The 20,296-nt window shown below is 47.4% G+C and overlaps 2 protein-coding genes across 6 annotated transcripts in view; both read left to right on the top strand.

Annotated features, from left to right (window-relative positions):
- LOC106591786 (speckle-type POZ protein-like A) overlaps nucleotides 1-5,924 on the top strand; it is a 37,237-nt gene extending 31,313 nt beyond the window's left edge. For all 3 annotated transcript variants that reach the window (XM_045707360.1, XM_045707361.1, XM_045707362.1), the window contains 5 exons: nucleotides 1,263-1,318; nucleotides 1,416-1,538; nucleotides 3,067-3,209; nucleotides 3,297-3,350; nucleotides 5,718-5,924. In XM_045707360.1, the coding sequence (XP_045563316.1) occupies nucleotides 1,263-1,318; nucleotides 1,416-1,538; nucleotides 3,067-3,209; nucleotides 3,297-3,350; nucleotides 5,718-5,862 (521 nt within the window). In that variant the 3' untranslated portion in view covers nucleotides 5,863-5,924. The remainder of the gene's footprint in view (nucleotides 1-1,262; nucleotides 1,319-1,415; nucleotides 1,539-3,066; nucleotides 3,210-3,296; nucleotides 3,351-5,717) is intronic.
- Nucleotides 5,925-6,740: 816 nt separating this feature from the next.
- Nucleotides 6,741-11,800, top strand: LOC106591787 (uncharacterized). Of its 3 annotated transcripts, XM_045707359.1 has the most exons (3): nucleotides 6,741-10,716; nucleotides 10,828-11,000; nucleotides 11,119-11,800. In XM_045707359.1, exons 1-3 carry the CDS (start codon nucleotides 10,396-10,398, stop codon nucleotides 11,711-11,713), a joined length of 1,089 nt encoding a protein of 362 aa, XP_045563315.1. In that variant the 5' UTR covers nucleotides 6,741-10,395; the 3' UTR covers nucleotides 11,714-11,800. The 3 variants fall into 3 exon arrangements, with proteins under 3 accessions (XP_045563315.1, XP_014038512.2, XP_045563314.1); XM_014183037.2 differs by lacking the exon at nucleotides 10,828-11,000 and having other exon boundaries at nucleotides 11,030-11,800; XM_045707358.1 differs by having other exon boundaries at nucleotides 6,741-11,000.
- The last annotated feature ends 8,496 nt before the right edge of the window (nucleotides 11,801-20,296 follow it).

The raw sequence follows: 20,296 nt of genomic DNA, 5'->3' as shown, positions 1-20,296 counted from the left end.
CCGCTACCAGCCCCCTCTCTACCGCTACCAGCCCCCTCTCTACCGCTACCAGCCCCCTCTCTACCGCTACCAGCCCCCTCTCTACCGCTACCAGCCCCCTCTCTACCGCTACCAGCCCCCTCTCTACCGCTACCAGCCCCCTCTCTACCGCTACCAGCCCCCTCTCTACCACTACACTACTAAACTACTACTACATTACTACTACTACACTACTAATACCTCTCTACCGCTACCAGCCCCCTCCCTCTCTACCGCTACACTACTACATTACTACTACTACATTACTACTACACTACTAATACCTCTCTACCACTACCAGCCCCCTCCCTCTCTACCGCTACCAGCCCCCTCCCTCTCTACCGCTACCAGCCCCCTCTCTACCACTACCAGCCCCCTCCCTCTCTACCACTACCAGCCCCCTCCCTCTCTACCGCTACCAGCCCCCTCCCTCTCTACCACTACCAGCCCCCTCCCTCTCTACCGCTACCAGCCCCCTCCCTCTCTACCGCTACCAGCCCCCTCCCTCTCTACCACTACCAGCCCCCTCCCTCTCTACCGCTACCAGCCCCCTCCTCTCTACCGCTACCAGCCCCCTCCCTCTCTACCGCTACCAGCCCCCTCCCTCTCTACCGCTACCAGCCCCCTCCCTCTCTACCGCTACCAGCCCCCTCTCTACCACTACCAGCCCCCTCCCTCTCTACCGCTACCAGCCCCCTCCCTCTCTACCGCTACCAGCCCCCCTCTCTACCACTACCAGCCCCTCCCTCTCTACCGCTACCAGCCCCCTCCCTCTCTACCGCTACCAGCCCCCTCCCTCTCTACCGCTACCAGCCCCCTCCCTCTCTACCGCTACCAGCCCCCTCCCTCTCTACCGCTACCAGCCCCCTCCCTCTCTACCGCTACCAGCCCCCTCCCTCTCTACCGCTACCAGCCCCCTCCTCTCTACCGCTACCAGCCCCCTCCCTCTCTACCGCTACCAGCCCCCTCCCTCTCTACCACTACACTACTACTACACTACTAATACCTCTCTACCACTACCAGCCCCCACCCTCTCTGCCGCTACCAGCCCCCTGGTTTTAACCCTGTAACACCTGGTTGTAATCCTGCGGGTCTCTCCAGCCCTCCTAGCTGTGCAGACTGCAGGCTATAGATAGATAGATTCCTTCACCCTGTGACTTTGTGCTTCAGACACAGCAGCAGTTTGGTTAACAATGCCTTGAATCAGCACAGACGCTAATGTTGTTGTTCCCTTCTATTGACAGCGAGATCTCCCGTCTTTAGCGCCATGTTCGAACATGAAATGGAGGAGAGTAAAAAGGTGTGTTTCACTGAGATCTTCAGATATGAACACATGGTGTTGTACTGCTGCCACTTTATTTCTCATAGTAACACAATGATACTGTGTCCTGTCTCAGAACCGTGTGGACATCAGTGATGTGGAGCCAGACGTGTTTAAGGAGATGATGGGATTCATCTACACAGGGAAAGCTCCCAACCTGGACAAGATGGCCGACAACCTGCTGGCAGCTGCTGACAAAGTGAGACTGACCCAATATAACGCAGCCAGTCCACATTGTTACTAATAACAGGGTTACAGTGGCCTGTTGGCATACGGCTAACGACTCGTTTCAAATGATTGAATTTTAATCCAAATTGTTTAAAAATGTCATCTGCATGGTTGGGGTGTTTTTAAAAATGTTTAGTCAGAGCTAGATTGACATGGGGACTGTAACCCTATTGGCCAACCCCCAATCTCTCTCAACTCTATTGGTCAACCCCCAATCTCTCTCAACCCTATTAGTCAACCCCCAACCTCTCTCAACCCTATTGGCCAATCCCCAATCTCTCTCTCTCTCTCTCTCTCTCTCTCTCTCTCTCTCTCTCTCTCTCTCTCTCTCTCTCTCTGTAGGAGGATAGGTTGTTGTCTCTCTCTCTCTTTCTAACCCTAACCCTCTCTCTCTCTTTCTCTCTAACCCTAACCCTAACCCTAAACCCTAATGAATCCCAACCCCTGACCCCAACCCCAATGAATCCTGACCCCAACTCCTGACCCCAACCCTAATGAATCCTGACCCCAACCCTAATGAATCCTGACCCCAACCCCTGACCCCAACCTTAATGAATCCTGACCCCAACCCTAATGAATCCTGACCCCAACCCTAATGAATCCTGACCCCAACCCCTGACCCCAACCTTAATGAATCCTGACCCCAACCCTAATGAATCCTGACCCCAACCTTAATGAATCCTGACCCCAACCCTAATGAATCCTGACCCCAACCTTAATGAATCCTGACCCCAACCCTAATGAATCCTGACCCCAACCCCTGACCCCAACCTTAATGAATCCTGACCCCAACCTTAATGAATCCTGACCCCAACCCTAATGAATCCTGACCCTGACCCCAACCCTAATGAATCCTGACCCCAACCTTAATGAATCCTGACCCCAACCCTAATGAATCCTGACCCCAACCCTAATGAATCCTGACCCTGACCCCAACCCTAATGAATCCTGACCCCAACCCTAATGAATCCTGACCCCATCCCTGACCCCAATCTTAATGAATCCTGACCCCAACCCTAATGAATCCTGACCCCAACCTTAATGAATCCTGACCCCAACCCTAATGAATCCTGACCCTGACCCCAACCCTAATGAATCCTGACCCCAACCCTAATGAATCCTGACCCTGACCCCAACCCTAATGAATCCTGACCCCAACCCTAATTCATCCTGACCCTGACCCTAATGAATCCTGACCCCAACCCTAATGAATCCTGACCCTGACCCCAACCCTAATGAATCCTGACCCCAACCCTAATGAATCCTGACCCCAACCCTAATGAATCCTGACCCCGACCCTAATGAATCCTGACCCCAACCCTAATGAATCCTGACCCCAACCTTAATGAATCCTGACCCCAACCCTAATGAATCCTGACCCTGACCCCAACCTTAATGAATCCTGACCCCAACCCTAATGAATCCTGACCCTGACCCCAACCCTAATGAATCCTGACCCCAACCCTAATTAATCCTAACCCTCTCTCTCTTTCCTCCAGTATGCCTTGGAGCGTTTAAAGGTGATGTGTGAAGAGGCTCTGTGCAACAGCCTCTCTGTGGAGAACGTGGCTGATACCCTCATCCTGGCGGATTTACACAGTGCCGAGCAGCTCAAAGCACAAGCCATAGATTTTATCAACAGGCAAGTATCTGTAGAAAGCCCCAGTGATGAATCCCTCCTGCCAGCCGTGTTTTCCTTCTCTCAGCGCTGCTCTGTTATCTCCTACAGGTGCAGTGTCCTCCGACAGCTGGGCTGTAAAGATGGGAAAAACTGGAATAGCAAGTATGTAACTATCTGATATGTGACACCAGATTAATAACAAACTCTTATCTCTCCCAAAGAGATGCATTAGAATTCATTGTTTTAGCCACAGAGCCAGGGAGGATGGAGCCAGCAGGGCTAGTATGGGGCTGATCCATGTTATTAATACACTCTCTTACCTGGATAAGCTTTGTGCGCTGTTCTACAATATGAAATGAACATTTTGTTTTATTCTGTGTGATGTAGTGTGTTAAAGGACACCTTGAGTCATCTCAGTTTTCATAGAGGAGGATGTCTGTTTTAATTAGTTCAGTATTACTGGTGATCTGCTGTCAGGACGAAAGGAGTTTGAATAAGAAGGCACTACTACTACTACTACTACTACTACTACTACTACTACTACTACTACTACTACTACTACTACTACTACTGCTACTGCTGCTACTACTATTACTACTATTACTACTACTGCTGCTACTACTACTACTACTGCTGCTACTACTACTACTACTAGTACTACTAGTACTACTACTACTACTGCTGCTGCTACTACTACTACTACTAGTACTACTAGTACTACTAGTACTACTAGTACTACTACTACTGCTGCTACTACTACTACTACTACTACTATTACTACTACTACTACTACCACCACCACCACCACTGTTGCAGCCCTTTGTCTGAAACACTTCTTCATATCTCTCTGTGTATACTGGACAACAATAGAAACACAACATGCAACAATTTCAAAGATTTTAATGACTTACAGTTCATATAAGGAAATCAGTCAATGTAAATAAATTCATTAGGTCCTAATCTATGGATTTCACATGACTGGGAATACAGACATGCATCTGTTGGTCACAGATACCTTAAATAAAAGGTAGGGACGTGGATCAGAGAACCAGTCAGTATCTGGTGTGACCACCATTTACCTCATGCGGGGTGATGACATCTCCTTCACATAGAGTTGATCAGGCTGTTGATTGGTGGAATGTCGTCCCACTCCTCTTGAATGGCTGTGCGAAGTTGCTGGATATTGGCGTGAACTGAAATATTCTGTCGATCCAGAGCATCCCGAACATGCTCAATGGGTGACATGTCTGGTGAGTATGCAAGCCATGGAAGAACTGGGACATTTTCAGCTTCCAGGAATTGTGTACAGATCCTTGTGACATGGGGCTGTACATTATCATGCTGAAACATGAGGTGATGGTGGCGGATGAATGGCACGACAATGGGCCTCAGGATCTCGTCACGGTATCTCTGTGCATTCAAATTACCATCAATAAAATGCAATTGTGTTGTCTGCATCTTATACCTGCCCACACCATGGGGCATCTCTGTTCACAACGTAGACAAACCGCTCGCCTGAGGCGATACTCTGTCTGGCATCTGCCTGGTACAGTTGAAACCAGGATTCATCCATGAAGCGCACACTTCGGTAGCGTACCAGTGGTCATCGAAGGTGAGCATTTACCCACTGAAGTCCGAACTGCAGTCAGGTCGACCCTGGTGAGGACGAACGAGTATACAGAATTTTTATTTTTATTTTTTTTCACCTTTTATTTAACCAGGTAGGCTAGTTGAGAACAAGTTCTCATTTACAACTGCGACCTGGTCAAGATAAAGCAAAGTAGTGCGATACAAACAACAACACAGTTACAGATGGAATAAACAAAACATGCAGTCAATAATACAGTAGATGAGCTTCCCTGAGACGGTTTCTGACAGTTTGTGCAGAAATTCTTCAGATGTGCAAACCCACAGTTTCATCAGCTGTCTGGGTGGCTGGTGTCCGATGATCCCGCAGGTGAAAAGGCCGGATGTGGGGGTCCTGAGCTGGCGTCGTTACACCTGGTCTACGGTTGGACATGCTGCCTAATTCTCTAAAATGACGTTTGAAGGTGGTTTATGGTAGAGAAATGAACATTCTATTATTTGGGAGCAACTCTGGTGGACATTCCTGCAGGCAGCATGCCAATTGCTGCTCCCTCAAGATTTGAGACATCTGTGGCATTGTGTTGTGTGACAAAACGGCACATTTTCGAGTGGCCTTTAATTGTCCCCGGCACACCTGTGTAATGATCATGCCGTTTTAATCAGCTTGTTGATATGCCACACCTGTCAGGTGGATGGATTATCTTGGCAGAGGAGAAACGCTCACTAACAGGATGTGCGCAACATTTGAGAGAAATAAGCTTTTTGTGTGTATGGAACATTTCTGGAATATTTTACTTAAGCTCATGAAACCAACACTTTACATGTTGCATTTTTATATATAAATATATCTCTGTACTTATGTATTTATTCTGTCATTTCAGTCCTGAATTGGTTTCAGATGTTTGGTTGTTAACTTCGTGTGTGTGTGTGGTTGTATTTCAGTCATGCCACGGACATAATGGAGACGGCAGGCTGGAAGTCAATGATCCAGTCCCACCCTCACTTAGTGGCCGAGGCCTTCAGAGCCCTGGCATCGGCACAGTGCCCGCCCTTCGGCCTGCCGCGGAAACGCCTAAAACAGTCCTGACTGCTACAGCCCTCTGATCCAGACTGAGAGCTGAGACAGCATGGAGACCCCCACCCGAGCAGGGATGAACAGAGCTGGGAGGCTAACTGGCTGGGAGGCTAACTGGCTGGGAGGCTAACTGGCTGGGAGGCTAACTGGCTCCAACTGGTGGAAAGAAACGTTTGGTTTTGGTCCTCAAGTTTTGTCTGCTATTTTTCTGTCATTTCAAATGGCCTTAATCTATCTGCCATTGGAGCTGATCTACTGTGTTCTCCCTATTTGACTCTGTACCTGCCCCCGTCCCACAGACCAGGCTGCCCTGTCCCAGGCTGCCCCCGTCCTGCCCCCGTCCCACAGACCAGGCTGCCCCGTCCCAGGCTGCCCCCGTCCCACAGACCAGGCTGCCCCGTCCTGCCCCCGTCCCACAGACCAGGCTGCCCCGTCCTGCCCCCGTCCCACAGACCAGGCTGCCCCGTCCTGCCCCCGTCCCACAGACCAGGCTGCCCCCCCCCCCGTCCCACAGACCAGGCTGCCCTGTCCCAGGCTGCCCCCGTCCCACAGACCAGGCTGCCCCCGTCCTGCCCCCATCCCACAGACCAGGCTGCCCCGTCCCAGGCTGCCCCCGTCCCACAGACCAGGCTGCCCCGGTCCCACAGCCAGGCTGCCCCCGTCCTACAGACCAGGCTGCCCCGGTCCCAGGCTGCCCCCGTCCCACAGACCAGGCTGCCAGGCGCCCCTGTCCCACAGACCAGGCTGCCCCCGTCCCACAGACCAGGCTGCCCCGGTCCCAGGCTGCCCCTCCCACAGACCAGGCTGCCCCGGTCCCAGGCTGCCCCCGTCCCACAGACCAGGCTGCCCCGGTCCCAGGCTGCCCCGTCCCACAGACCAGGCTGCCCCGTCCAGGCTGACCCGGTCCCAGGCTGCCCCCGTCCCACAGACCAGGCTGACCCGGTCCCAGGCTGCCCCCGTCCCACAGACCAGGCTGCCCCGGTCCCACAGACCAGGCTGCCCCCGTCCCACAGACCAGGCTGCCCCGGTCCCAGGCTGCCCCCGTCCCACAGACCAGGCTGCCCCCGTCCCACAGACCAGGCTGCCCCGGTCCCAGGCTGCCCCCGTCCCACAGACCAGGCTGCCCCGGTCCCAGGCTGCCCCCGTCCCACAGACCAGGCTGCCCCCGTCCCACAGACCAGGCTGACCCGGTCCCAGGCTGCCTCCAGATTGCACTAGTTCCCATAGTAATTTTGATATGGAGTTCTATAGGGACGTGTTAAGGGTTTGATTCATGGGAAATATTATATATTTGTAATGTTTAGCCCATTTTGTGACTAGACATTAAAGCGTGAACACTTTCAGTGCAAGGTCAATTCTTTACACTTTTTAAAAGATGAGTATGCCCCATATTGATGGCACCATTTCTATGTAAATGACCGTTCAACCATCTTCAGAAGACCAGGTTTTAAAGCAAGTCTGTTCTATTTTCTGGCATTACGAGACCCTGTGTTGATGCTGTTATTGTATGTGAGACAAACATGTCTATACTCTCTGTCTCTGAACTAGTCACACTATTGGACGAATAGGAAAGGCAATTTCCCCAGACATTTTCCCATTGGACGATCAGTTATGCAAAGCCCAACCCAGTGTCTTCAGACAGTGTTCATACCCCTCGACTTATTCCACATGTTACAGGCTGCATTCAACATGGATTAAATCAATTGTTTTTTTCCCCCTTACCCATCTAGTCACAATACCCCATAATAACAAAGTGAAAATATGTTTTTAGAAATGTTTGCAAATGTATTAAATGAAATATGGAAATATATAATTTACATAAGTATTCACACCCCTGATTCAATACTTTGAAGAAGCACCTTTCAGTATGTCTGGGTCAGATTGGAGTCGTCTTGGGGATGTCTGGGTCAGATTGGAGTCGTCTTGGGGATGTCTGGGTCAGCTTGGAGTCGTCTTGGGGATGTCTGGGTCAGATTGGAGTCGTCTTGGGGATGTCTGGGTCAGATTGGAGTCGTCTTGGGGATGTCTGGGTCAGATTGGAGTCGTCTTGGGGATGTCTGGGTCAGCTTGGAGTCGTCTTGGGGATGTCTGGGTCAGATTGGAGTCGTCTTCAGTATGTCTGGGTCAGATTGGAGTCGTCTTGGGGATGTCTGGGTCAGATTGGAGTCGTCTTGGGGATGTCTGGGTCAGCTTGGAGTCGTCTTGGGGATGTCTGGGTCAGCTTGGAGTCGTCTTGGGGATGTCTGGGTCAGCTTGGAGTCGTCTTGGGGATGTCTGGGTCAGATTGGAGTCGTCTTGATTTGGGGATTTGCTCTCATTATTCTTTGCACATTTTCTCAAGCTCTTAAATTAGATGGGGAGTGGTGGTGAACAGCAATCTTCAGATTTTCAAGTCTAGGCTTTGGCTCGGCCACTGACGGACTTTCACATTCTTGTTCTGAAGCCATTCCAGTGTTGCTTTGGCTGTGTGCTTGAGGTCATTGTCCTGTTGGAACATAGACTGGGGGCGAAGATTTAAGGTCTTTTGCGATCTGAAACAGGTTCTCATCAAGGATTTGCCTGTATTTGGCTCCATTCATTGTTCCCTCCCAGTCCCTTCTGCTGAAAAGCATCCCCATAGCATGATGTTGCCACCACCGTGCTTCACGGTAGGGATGGTGATGTTGCCGCCACCCTGCTTCACGGTAGGGATGGTGATTCTGCCGCCCCCCTGCTTCACGGTAGGGATGGTGATGCTGCCGCCCCCCTGCTTCACGGTAGGGATGGTGATGCTGCCGCCCCCCTGCTTCACGGTAGGGATGGTGATGCTGCCGCCCCCCTGCTTCACGGTAGGGATGGTGATGCTGCCGCCACCCTGCTTCACGGTAGGGGATGGTGTAAGACGGGTTATGTGTCTGGTTTTCTCCAGACATAGAGCTTTGCATTCAGGCCAAAGAGTTACATTTTTTGTCTCATCAGACCACATAATAATTTGCCTTATGCTCTGAGTCTTTCACGTGCCTTTTTGCAAACTCCAGGTGTGTTGTCATGTGCCTTTTTTTCAGGAGTGTCTTCCGTCTGGCCACTCTCCCATAAAGTCCAGATTGGTGAAGTGCTGATGCGACTTATCCTTCTAGCAGGTTCTCCCATGTCAGCCAAGGAAATCTGTAGTTCTGTCAGAGTGGTCACTTCCCTGACCAAGGTCCTCCTTGCCTGGTTGCTCAGTTTGGTCGGACGGCCAGCTCTAGGCAGAGTCTGGGTAGTTCCATATAGATTTGTTTTATTTCCCAATGATGGCGACCACTGTGCTCTTCAACCTTTCAACACTCTAGAAATTGTTTTATTCTCTTTCCCAGATATACTCAGTGTATCACACATTAGCAACACCTTCCCGATATTGAGTTGCAACACCGGCTTTTGCCCTCAGAACAGACTCAATTCGTCGGGACATGGACTCTACAAGGTGTCGAAAGCTTCCAATGGGGATGCTGGCCCATGTTGACTCCAATGCTTCCCACACTTGTCAAGTTGTCTGGATGTCCTTTGAGTGGTGGACCATTCTTGATACACACAGGAAACTGTTGAGTTTGAAAAACCCAGCAGCGTTACAGTTCTTCACACAAACCAGTTCTCCTGGCACCTACCGCCATTCCCCGTTCAAAGGCACTTCAATCTTTTGTCTTGCCCATTCACCCTCTGAATCGCACTCATACACAATCTGTCACAATTGTCTCAAGGCTTAAAACTTCTTTAACCCGTCTCCTCCCCTTAATCTACGCTGATTGAAGTGGATTTAACAAGCGACATCAATAAGGGATCGTAGGTCCTTGGATTTAATTTCTGCTCTGACATGCACTGTCAACTGTGGGACCATGTAGAGACGGCTAAATCATGTCCAAACAATTTGAATTGGCCACAGATGGACTCCCAAGTTGTAGTGACATCTCAAGGATGATCAAGGGATATTGGATGCACCTGAGCTCAATTTGGAGTGTCAGTGTGAATACTTAGGGAAATCTCATTTACATATTTGATTTTCAATAAATATGCGACATTTTCTAAAAACTTGTTTACACTTTGTCATTACGGGTTATTGTGTGTAGATAGATGGATGAGATTTATTTAGAATTCAGGCTGTAACTCAACATGTGGAATAAGTCAAGGGGTCTGAATACTTCAAGGTACCGTATTGATTCAACTTCCAGAGATTTATCTCTCCATGTTACTACCAACTTGCAAATATTTCTATATTGTCAATATGTTTGTGGTTAACAGAAGGTTGGGGAGACTAATGCATGGTCCTGTATTGTTGAAAACAACTGTCCAGATTAACATTTTGGCATCAATAATTTTTTATTTTTTTTTATTATTTTTTGTGCAATTATCTGTTAAGGATGTAAATGAGTCCTGTCCAGATGCGCTAAGCTGAAATAGTGTTGGATATGAAGCTGTATAGGATGCTGTACCCTTGGCATTATTACAGTCTGTGTTATAGGGGTCGGGCCAGCTTCACGTTCTAACCAGTCAGGACCTGAAACTGATTCAATTCATCAATGAAAAAATGTCATGTGTTGTATGGATGGTCACATGGTGGTGGTCCAGTCATGTGTTGTATGGATGGTCACATGGTGGTGGTGTCCAGTCATGTGTTGTATGGATGGTCACATGGTGGTGGTCCAGTCATGTGTTGTATGGATGGTCACATGGTGGTGGTACAGTCATGTGTTGTATGGATGGTCACATGGTGGTGGTCCAGTCATGTGTTGTATGGATGGTCACATGGTGGTCCAGTCATGTGTTGTATGGATGGTCACATGGTGGTGGTCCAGTCATGTGTTGTATGGATGGTCACATGGTGGTCCAGTCATGTGTTGTATGGATGGTCACATGGTGGTCCAGTCATGTGTTGTATGGATGGTCACATGGTGGTCCAGTCATGTGTTGTATGGATGGTCACATGGTGGTGGTGGTCCAGTCATGTGTTGTATGGATGGTCACATGGTGGTGGTTGGTCCAGTCATGTGTTGTATGGATGGTCACATGGTGGTGGTGGTCCAGTCATGTGTTGTATGGATGGTCACATGGTGGTGGTGGTCCAGTCATGTGTTGTATGGATGGTCACATGGTGGTGGTCCAGTCATGTGTTGTATGGATGGTCACATGGTGGTGGTGTCCAGTCATGTGTTGTATGGATGGTCACATGGTGGTGGTGGTACAGTCATGTGTTGTATGGATGGTCACATGGTGGTGGTCCAGTCATGTGTTGTATGGATGGTCACATGGTGGTGGTGGTCCAGTCATGTGTTGTATGGATGGTCACATGGTGGTGGTCCAGTCATGTGTTGTATGGATGGTCACATGGTGGTCCAGTCATGTGTTGTATGGATGGTCACATGGTGGTGGTGGTACAGTCATGTGTTGTATGGATGGTCACATGGTGGTGGTGGTACAGTCATGTGTTGTATGGATGGTCACATGGTGGTGCAGTCATGTGTTGTATGGATGGTCACATGGTGGTGGTGGTCCAGTCATGTGTTGTATGGATGGTCACATGGTGGTGGTGGTCCAGTCATGTGTTGTATGTATGGTCACATGGTGGTGGTACAGTCATGTGTTGTATGGATGGTCACATGGTGGTCCAGTCATGTGTTGTATGGATGGTCACATGGTGGTGCAGTCATGTGTTGTATGGATGGTCACATGGTGGTCCAGTCATGTGTTGTATGGATGGTCACATGGTGGTGGTGGTCCAGTCATGTGTGTTGTATGGATGGTCACATGGTGGTGGTGGTCCAGTCATGTGTTGTATGGATGGTCACATGGTGGTGGTGGTCCAGTCATGTGTTGTATGGATGGTCACATGGTGGTGGTGGTCCAGTCATGATGTGTTGTATGGATGGTCACATGGTGGTGGTACAGTCATGAAATGTGTTGTATAAATGCATTAACCCATTAAAGTTGTTTTACAGCAGTTGGTACTTTATTTACCTGAGTGCACCACTTTTTTAAAACTTTTTTTTTATTTAACCAGTCGAGTCGGTTAAGAACAAATTATTATTTACAATGTGTAGAGGGGGTTCCTGATGGACAGAACATGATGGACAGATCAGGACATGGTAGTGTAGAGGGGTCCTGATGGACAGATCAGGACATGGTAGTGTAGAGGGGTCCTGATGGACAGATCAGGACATGGTAGTGTAGAGGGGTCCTGATGGACAGATCAGGACATGGTAGTGTAGAGGGGTCCTGATGGACAGATCAGGACATGGTAGTGTAGAGGGGTCCTGCAGGGGAGATATTAATGTATGGAGGCGATCACCTCTCTTCTGGACACATATCTATAGCAAATCAAATAAATCATTGAAATGTATACTTTAAAAACAGTTATACCATTAATACAAATCTTCATAGTTTATAGTAAGCAGAACCAATTCCATCACACTCTGTGTACCAAGTTCAATTCATGTTTAATGTCATAAAAACCAAAATAGATTTTACAAACAATTTTTACATAAATAATTCCCTATTAAAGTAAATAGTTTTAAATGAACATTTTAGTTACACAATGCACATAACATATCTTACAGAACAATAACTAGAAACAAGATAAAGCAAATAAACAGTCTAATAATTTCATCTCTGCAATAAATAGCAATGTTGCTACATCTACTAGATGTTACAGGCAAACACCAAAACTAAGGAACAATTCATGTCTATATTTATACATTTATGGAAAATAGAAAGAAATTGACATTTATTTTTAAGCCATATGTAAACTCACATAGTTTTATCTTTGCTGAGACATACACATATTGAACAATTCACATGGACTAGAACTAAAACATGAACATAGATTAACTTAGATTCAGTTCGCTCATTATAATACAGTTCTTATCATTTTGTATAATATTACAGTTTAATTTACGACATTAAGAAATTAGAAACATAACGCTTTCTTTCCAACTCAACCAGCATGTCTTTGACTCCAGGGATTGACATGCATTACATGAGGAGAGGCTGTAGCAGCCTCTGGATGTGTATGAGCCAACATGACATTTCATATATTTGGAACCTGAGAATCCTAATGATCTGTTCCAGATGTTTGTCCCCATAGGTCGTTATCAATAAGACGTCACAACAGGGTGCAGAGCGTTTCATTTGGCTGCTGTAGAGCAAGAAGACCGTCAGCTCTGCTAAAACCATTGACAACTGCGTGCCGTTTTCAAGGGATTGTTAAAACATTTTTTAAGACCTTTATTTAACTAGGCAAGTCGGTTAAGAACAAATTCTTATTTACAATGACGGCCTAGGAACAGTGGGTTAACTGCCTTGTTCAGGAGCAGAAGGACAGATTTTTACCTTGTCAGCTCGGGGATTCAATCTAGCAACCTTTCGGTTACTGGCCCAACGCTCTAACCACAAGGCTACCTGCCGCCCCAATGCTCTAACCACAAGGCTACCTGCCTCCCCAACGCTCTAACCACAAGGCTACCTGCCGCCCCAATGCTCTAACCACAAGGCTACGTGCCGCCCCAATGCTCTAACCACAAGGCTACCTGCCTCCCCAACGCTCTAACCACAAGGCTACCTGCTGCTCTAACCACTAGGCTACCTGCTGCTCTAACCACTAGGCTACCTGCCGCTCTAACCACTAGGCTACCTGCCGCTCTAACCACTAGGCTACCTGCCGCTCTAACCACTAGGCTACCTGCCGCTCTAACCACGAGGCCCTCCCTCTAACCACTAGGCTACCTGCCGCTCTAACCACTAGGCTACCTGCCGCTCTAACCACTAGGCTACCTGCCGCTCTAACCACTAGGCTACCTGCCGCTCTAACCACTAGGCTACCTGCTGCTCTAACCACTAGGCTACCACCCGCCCCAACGCTCTAACCACTAGGCTACCTGCTGCTCTAACCGCTAGGCTACTACCCGCCCCAACGCTCTAACCACTAGGCTACCTCCCGCCCCAACGCTCTAACCACTAGGCTACCTGCTGCTCTAACCACTAGGCTACCACCCGCCCCAACGCTCTAACCACTAGGCTACCTGCTGCTCTAACCACTAGGCTACCTGCCGCTCTAACCACTAGGCTACCTGCCGCTCTAACCACTAGGCTACCACCCGCCCCAACGCTCTAACCACAAGGCTACCTGCTGCTCTAACCACTAGGCTACCACCCGCCCCAACGCTCTAACCACTAGGCTACCTGCTGCTCTAAGCACTAGGCTACCTGCTGCTCTAACCACTAGGCTACCACCCGCCCCAACGCTCTAACCACTAGGCTACCTGCTGCTCTAACCACTAGGCTACCTGCTGCTCTAACCACTAAGCTACCTGCTGCTCTAACCACTAGGCTACCTGCTGCTCTAACCACTAGGCTACCTGCTGCTCTAACCACTAGGCTACCTGCCGCTCTAACCACTAGGCTACCTGCTGCTCTAACCACTAGGCTACCTGCCGCTCTAACCACTAGGCTACCTGCCGCTCTAACCACTAGGCTACCTGCTGCTCTAACCACTAGGCTACCACCCGCCCCAACGCTCTAACCACTAGGCTACCTGCCGCTCTAACCACTAGGCTACCTGCCGCTCTAACCACTAGGCTACCTGCCGCTCTAACCACTAGGCTACCTGCCTCCCCTACACTCTAACCACTAGGCTACCTGCCCCTCTAACCACTAGGCTACCTGCTGCTCTAACCACTAGGCTACCTGCCCCTCTAACCACTAGGCTACCTGCCGCTCTAACCACTAGGCTACCTGCCGCTCTAACCACTAGGCTACCACCCGCCCCAACGCTCTAACCACTAGGCTACCTGCCTCTCTAACCACTAGGCTACCTGTCTCTCTAACCACTAGGCTACCTGCCCCTCTAACCACTAGGCTACCTGCCCCTCTAACCACTAGGCTACCTGCCCCTCTAACCACTAGGCTACCTGCCCCTCTAACCACTAGGCTACCTGCTCCTCTAACCACTAGGCTACCTGCTGCTCTAACCACTAGGCTACCTGCCGCTCTAACCACTAGGCTACCTGCTCCTCTAACCACTAGGCTACCTGCTGCTCTAACCACTAGGCTACCTGCCCCTCTAACCACTAGGCTACTTGCTCCTCTAACCACTAGGCTACCTGCCCCTCTAACCACTAGGCTACCTGCCCCTCTAACCACTAGGCTACCTGCCCCTCTAACCACTAGGCTACCTGCCCCTCTAACCACTAGGCTACCTGCCCCTCTAACCACTAGGCTACCTGCCGCTCTAACCACTAGGCTACCTGCCCCTCTAACCACTAGCCTACCTGCCCCTCTAACCACTAGGCTACCTGCTGCTCTAACCACTAGGCTACCTGCTGCTCTAACCACTAGGCTACCACCCGCCCCAACGCTCTAACCACTAGGCTACCTGCCCCTCTAACCACTAGGCTACCTGCTGCTCTAACCACTAGGCTACCTGCTGCTCTAACCACTAGGCTACCTGCTCCTCTAACCACTAGGCTACCTGCTGCTCTAACCACTAGGCTACCTGCTGCTCTAACCACTAGGCTACCTGCTGCTCTAACCACTAGGCTACCTGCCCCTCTAACCACTAGGCTACCTGCCCCTCTAACCACTAGGCTACCTGCCCCTCTAACCACTAGGCTACCTGCCCCTCTAACCACTAGGCTACCTGCCCCTCTAACCACTAGGCTACCTGCTGCTCTAACCACTAGGCTACCACCCGCCCCAACGCTCTAACCACTAGGCTACCACCCGCCCCAACGCTCTAACCACTAGGCTACCTGCTGCTCTAACCACTAGGCTACCACCCGCCCCAACGCATAGTCAGAACTACCCGTCTGATTATTCCACATTTAGCTCTGAGTTATACGGTAAGTAACTACATGCTGTTCATGATCAGTAACATCAGTTGATCATGTAGTTTCAGATACCTGAGGGTGGCCTATCCATTTGGCATGTAGCTAACTAAGCAAACCTTTCATTTAGTTGGCTTCATCAGAGATGAGGCTTTTGGAAAGACCTTGACATCAGCAAGTCCTCGTCCTGGTGAAGTGGTCAGTTGGACTTCTGTCATCACCACTATAGATGGCAAGCTAATCAAGTTCAAGTTTATCCCCAGGAAGTTAGCTCGTTAACCAGCCCATATTGACCCGATCTGTTATTAGCTAGCTAGCCAATTTGACGTGATCCATCAATCAATGAAGCCCATCTATAATTTCTGTCAGCAGCAATAGTGACTAAACACTTAAAAAAAACAATGTTGAGAAGTGGATAATGTTAGCTAACTTTGCTAGGTAGGCCTACGTTGGTTGGAGAAAGAAGTACAGTAGGTCTATTTACCTCTGTTTAGCCTGTAACAAGTTTATACCGGTAGCTTGTAAATATTATCAGCTAACTACATTGGTAAAATGAGCCCTTCTGCTGCTTGACAGGAAGAGCCCACAAAGGACAGGAAATGAACCTAAACCACTCATTCTTGTCGGGTATAGTTTACTTTTATATCACTCAAATATCCAATCAATGGTGGCCAATATTGAGAGAGATCGTCAGGCTACGTATCTGAAATGGCCATGAACAGCATGCAGTTACTGCTGTATAACTGATACAGCAGAATGTGGAAATATCTGACATTTGTATTTCTATGCTCTTCCAGAGGTGACGACACCAAACGCTCTGCACCTTATTGTGACGTTTTACTGATAACCTATTCTAAACATTCTAGCCAGTCCAAGGGTCGTTCCATGAAATGAGTGCCCTATGATTATTTTAAGTAGAAATAGTGTGCAAATATTGAATTTTAAAAGCCTGTTATATTAAATGAAATGCCCTTTAAAACCCACTGGGCACAGACGTCCATTCAATGTCTATTCCACATTAGTAACCCATACATGACTTCTCTATGGAAAGGGGAGACCCTGAAGGTAACCCATACATGACTTCTCTATGGAAGGGGAGACCCTGAAGGTAACCCATACATGACTTCTCTATGGAAAGGGGAGACCCTGAAGGTAACCCATACATGACTTCTCTATGGAAGGGGAGACCCTGAAGGTAACCCATACATGACTTCTCTATGGAAAGGGGAGACCCTGAAGGTAACCCATACATGACTTCTCTATGGAAAGGGGAGACCCTGAAGGTAACCCATACATGACTTCTCTATGGAAAGGGGAGACCCTGAAGGTAACCCATACATGACTTCTCTATGGAAAGGGGAGACCCTGAAGGTAACCCATACATGACTTCTCTATGGAAAGGGGAGACCCTGAAGGTAACCCATACATGACTTCTCTATGGAAAGGGGAGACCCTGAAGGTAACCCATACATGACTTCTCTATGGAAAGGGGAGACCCTGAAGGTAACCCATACATGACTTCTCTATGGAAAGGGGAGACCCTGAAGGTAACCCATACATGACTTCTCTATGGAAAGGGGAGACCCTGAAGGTAACCCATACATGACTTCTCTATGGAAGGGGAGACCCTGAAGGTAACCCATACATGACTTCTCTATGGAAAGGGGAGACCCTGAAGGTAACCCATACATGACTTCTCTATGGAAAGGGGAGACCCTGAAGGTAACCCATACATGACTTCTCTATGGAAAGGGGAGACCCTGAAGGTAACCCATACATGACTTCTCTATGGAAAGGGGAGACCCTGAAGGTAACCCATACATGACTTCTCTATGGAAAGGGGAGACCCTGAAGGTAACCCATACATGACTTCTCTATGGAAAGGGGAGACCCTGAAGGTAACCCATACATGACTTCTCTATGGAAGGGGAGACCCTGAAGGTAACCCATACATGACTTCTCTATGGAAAGGGGAGACCCTGAAGGTAACCCATACATGACTTCTCTATGGAAGGGGAGACTCTAAAGGTAACCCATACAAACCAATGGAAGTATGGAGATACTTTTGTGGCCACAAAAGTAAGGGGTTAAATATGTCCTGAGCTTTCTTATATCTCCTAGACATGGGACAGACACTTCAAAACCTTATTCCTTATGATTTATTTTTGGACTGTCTTTTTTTCCATTTATGAATGCGTAATTCAATACATTTCTATGGGCTATAGTAGTAAATATTTCATTTCGATACCTAAAGGGGTCCTAAAATTCAAAATGAAATAGCTAAATCATCCATTGTATGAACATCTTAAAACAATTCCATATGTTAGCTTAGTTTTTTTTTCTTTAACCTCTTGAGATGGGTTAATGTGTTTTTATTTTAATTTTTTTATTAACAGAATGTTAATGAATGACAGAATGTTAAAATTAGGTGAAACAATTATTTATTTATTTTACACTTTTCAAAAGGAACCCAATTCGTCGAACGACCCCTAAACTTTCTAAACGTTCTAAATGATCTAAACATCCACTAAAAAACCAAAACACTTTGGAACGGTCTGAATTGTCAGCCAAATATTCAGGAGAGACTTGGTGCTTTTGTTTTTGTCAGATGGGTTACAAGAGCGAGGATCTGTCTTTGATTATTTTCAGTGTGTTTTGAGTTTGGAGAATTACCTGTCAAGTGCATGTGTGTCCTTAAGAGCAGCAGTTTAACATCAGCACTACCCCACACAACTCCTGTAACATCTCACAATATCTCCAGTTTATCTCTGCTCCATGATCACTAGCATGTTATCATTCCAGAAGAGGAGACTTTTTAACTTTGAGCATTTTAGTTTTCTCTGTCACATGGAGTAAATTATAATTCCCCTCTCTAATTAATGTTAATGGAAGCCATGAAGATTCAGGCTGAGTGTCAGGAAGAGCCAGGAGGTGTCCGGACCGTGACAAAGTGATGTTAACAGCCTGCCAGTTTCACTAAACACTCCTGTTATATATCTGTCCTGTATCTTCTATTGTTATCAGACACACTACAGCCTTCCCTGTAGCTCAGTTGGTAGAGCATGGTGTGTGCAACACCAGGGTTGTGGGTTCGATTCCCACGGGGGGCCTGCACACAAAAAAAAAAAGAAAAAAAAGGATGAAATGTATGTATTCACTACTGTAAGTTGCTCTGGATAAGAGCGTCTGCTAAATGACTAAAATAAACCTCTCCTTTAACTCCTGTTTTATATATCTGTCCTGTACCTTCTATTGTTATCAGACACCTCTCCTTTAACTCCTGTTGTTATATATCTGTCCTGTACCTTCTATTGTTATCAGACACCTCTCCTTTAACTCCTGTTATATATCTGTCCTGTATCTTCTATTGTTATCAGACACCTCTCCTTTAACTCCTGTTATATATCTGTCCTGTATCTTCTATTGTTATCAGACACCTCTCCTTTAACTCCTGTTATATATCTGTCCTGTATCTTCTATTGTTATCAGACACCTCTCCTTTAACTCCTGTTATATATCTGTCCTGTACCTTCTATTGTTATCAGACACCTCTCCTTTAACTCCTGTTATATATCTGTCCTGTACCTTCTATTGTTATCAGACACCTCTCCTTTAACTCCTGTTATATATCTGTCCTGTACCTTCTATTGTTATCAGACACCTCTCCTTTAACTCCTGTTATATATCTGTCCTGTATCTTCTATTGTTATCAGACACCTCTCCTTTAACTCCTGTTATATATCTGTCCTGTACCTTCTATTGTTATCAGACACCTCTCCTTTAACTCCTGTTATATATCTGTCCTGTATCTTCTATTGTTATCAGACACCTCTCCTTTAACTCCTGTTATATATCTGTCCTGTATCTTCTATTGTTATCAGACACCTCTCCTTTAACTCCTGTTATATATCTGTCCTGTACCTTCTATTGTTATCAGACACCTCTCCTTTAACTCCTGTTATATATCTGTCCTGTACCTTCTATTGTTATCAGACACCTCTCCTTTAACTCCTGTTATATATCTGTCCTGTATCTTCTATTGTTATCAGACACCTCTCCTTTAACTCCTGTTATATATCTGTCCTGTATCTTCTATTGTTATCAGACACCTCTCCTTTAACTCCTGTTATATATCTGTCCTGTACCTTCTATTGTTATCAGACACCTCTCCTTTAACTCCTGTTATATATCTGTCCTGTACCTTCTATTGTTATCAGACACCTCTCCTTTAACTCCTGTTATATATCTGTCCTGTATCTTCTATTGTTATCAGACACCTCTCCTTTAACTCCTGTTATATATCTGTCCTGTACCTTCTATTGTTATCAGACACCTCTCCTTTAACTCCTGTTATATATCTGTCCTGTATCTTCTATTGTTATCAGACACCTCTCCTTTAACTCCTGTTGTTATATACACTACCGTTCAATAGTTTTGGGGTCACTTAGAAATGTCCTTGTTTTTGAAAGAAAAGCAAAAAAATGTGCCCATTAAAATAACATCAAATTGATCAGAAATACAGTGCAGAAATTGTTAATGTCGTAAATGACTATTGTATCTGGAAACGGCAGATTTAAAAAAAAATGTAATATCTACATAGGCGTACAGAGGCCCAT

The sequence above is a fragment of the Salmo salar genome, chromosome ssa25, assembly GCF_905237065.1.
Source record: "Salmo salar chromosome ssa25, Ssal_v3.1, whole genome shotgun sequence".
In the NCBI taxonomy this organism is placed as follows: Eukaryota; Metazoa; Chordata; class Actinopteri; order Salmoniformes; family Salmonidae; genus Salmo; species Salmo salar.
This window is presented reverse-complemented; position numbering and strand designations above follow the sequence as displayed.

Bases quoted from the DNA above. Each gene is read 5' to 3' on its own strand.
- LOC106591787 (XM_045707358.1), top strand. From the start codon at position 10,396: ATGTGTTGTATGGATGGTCACATGGTGGTGGTCCAGTCATGTGTTGTA. The intron at 11,001-11,118 runs GTCCAGTCATGT...ACATGGTGGTGG, and splicing joins GATGGTCACATGGTGGTGGT to TGGTCCAGTCATGTGTTGTA.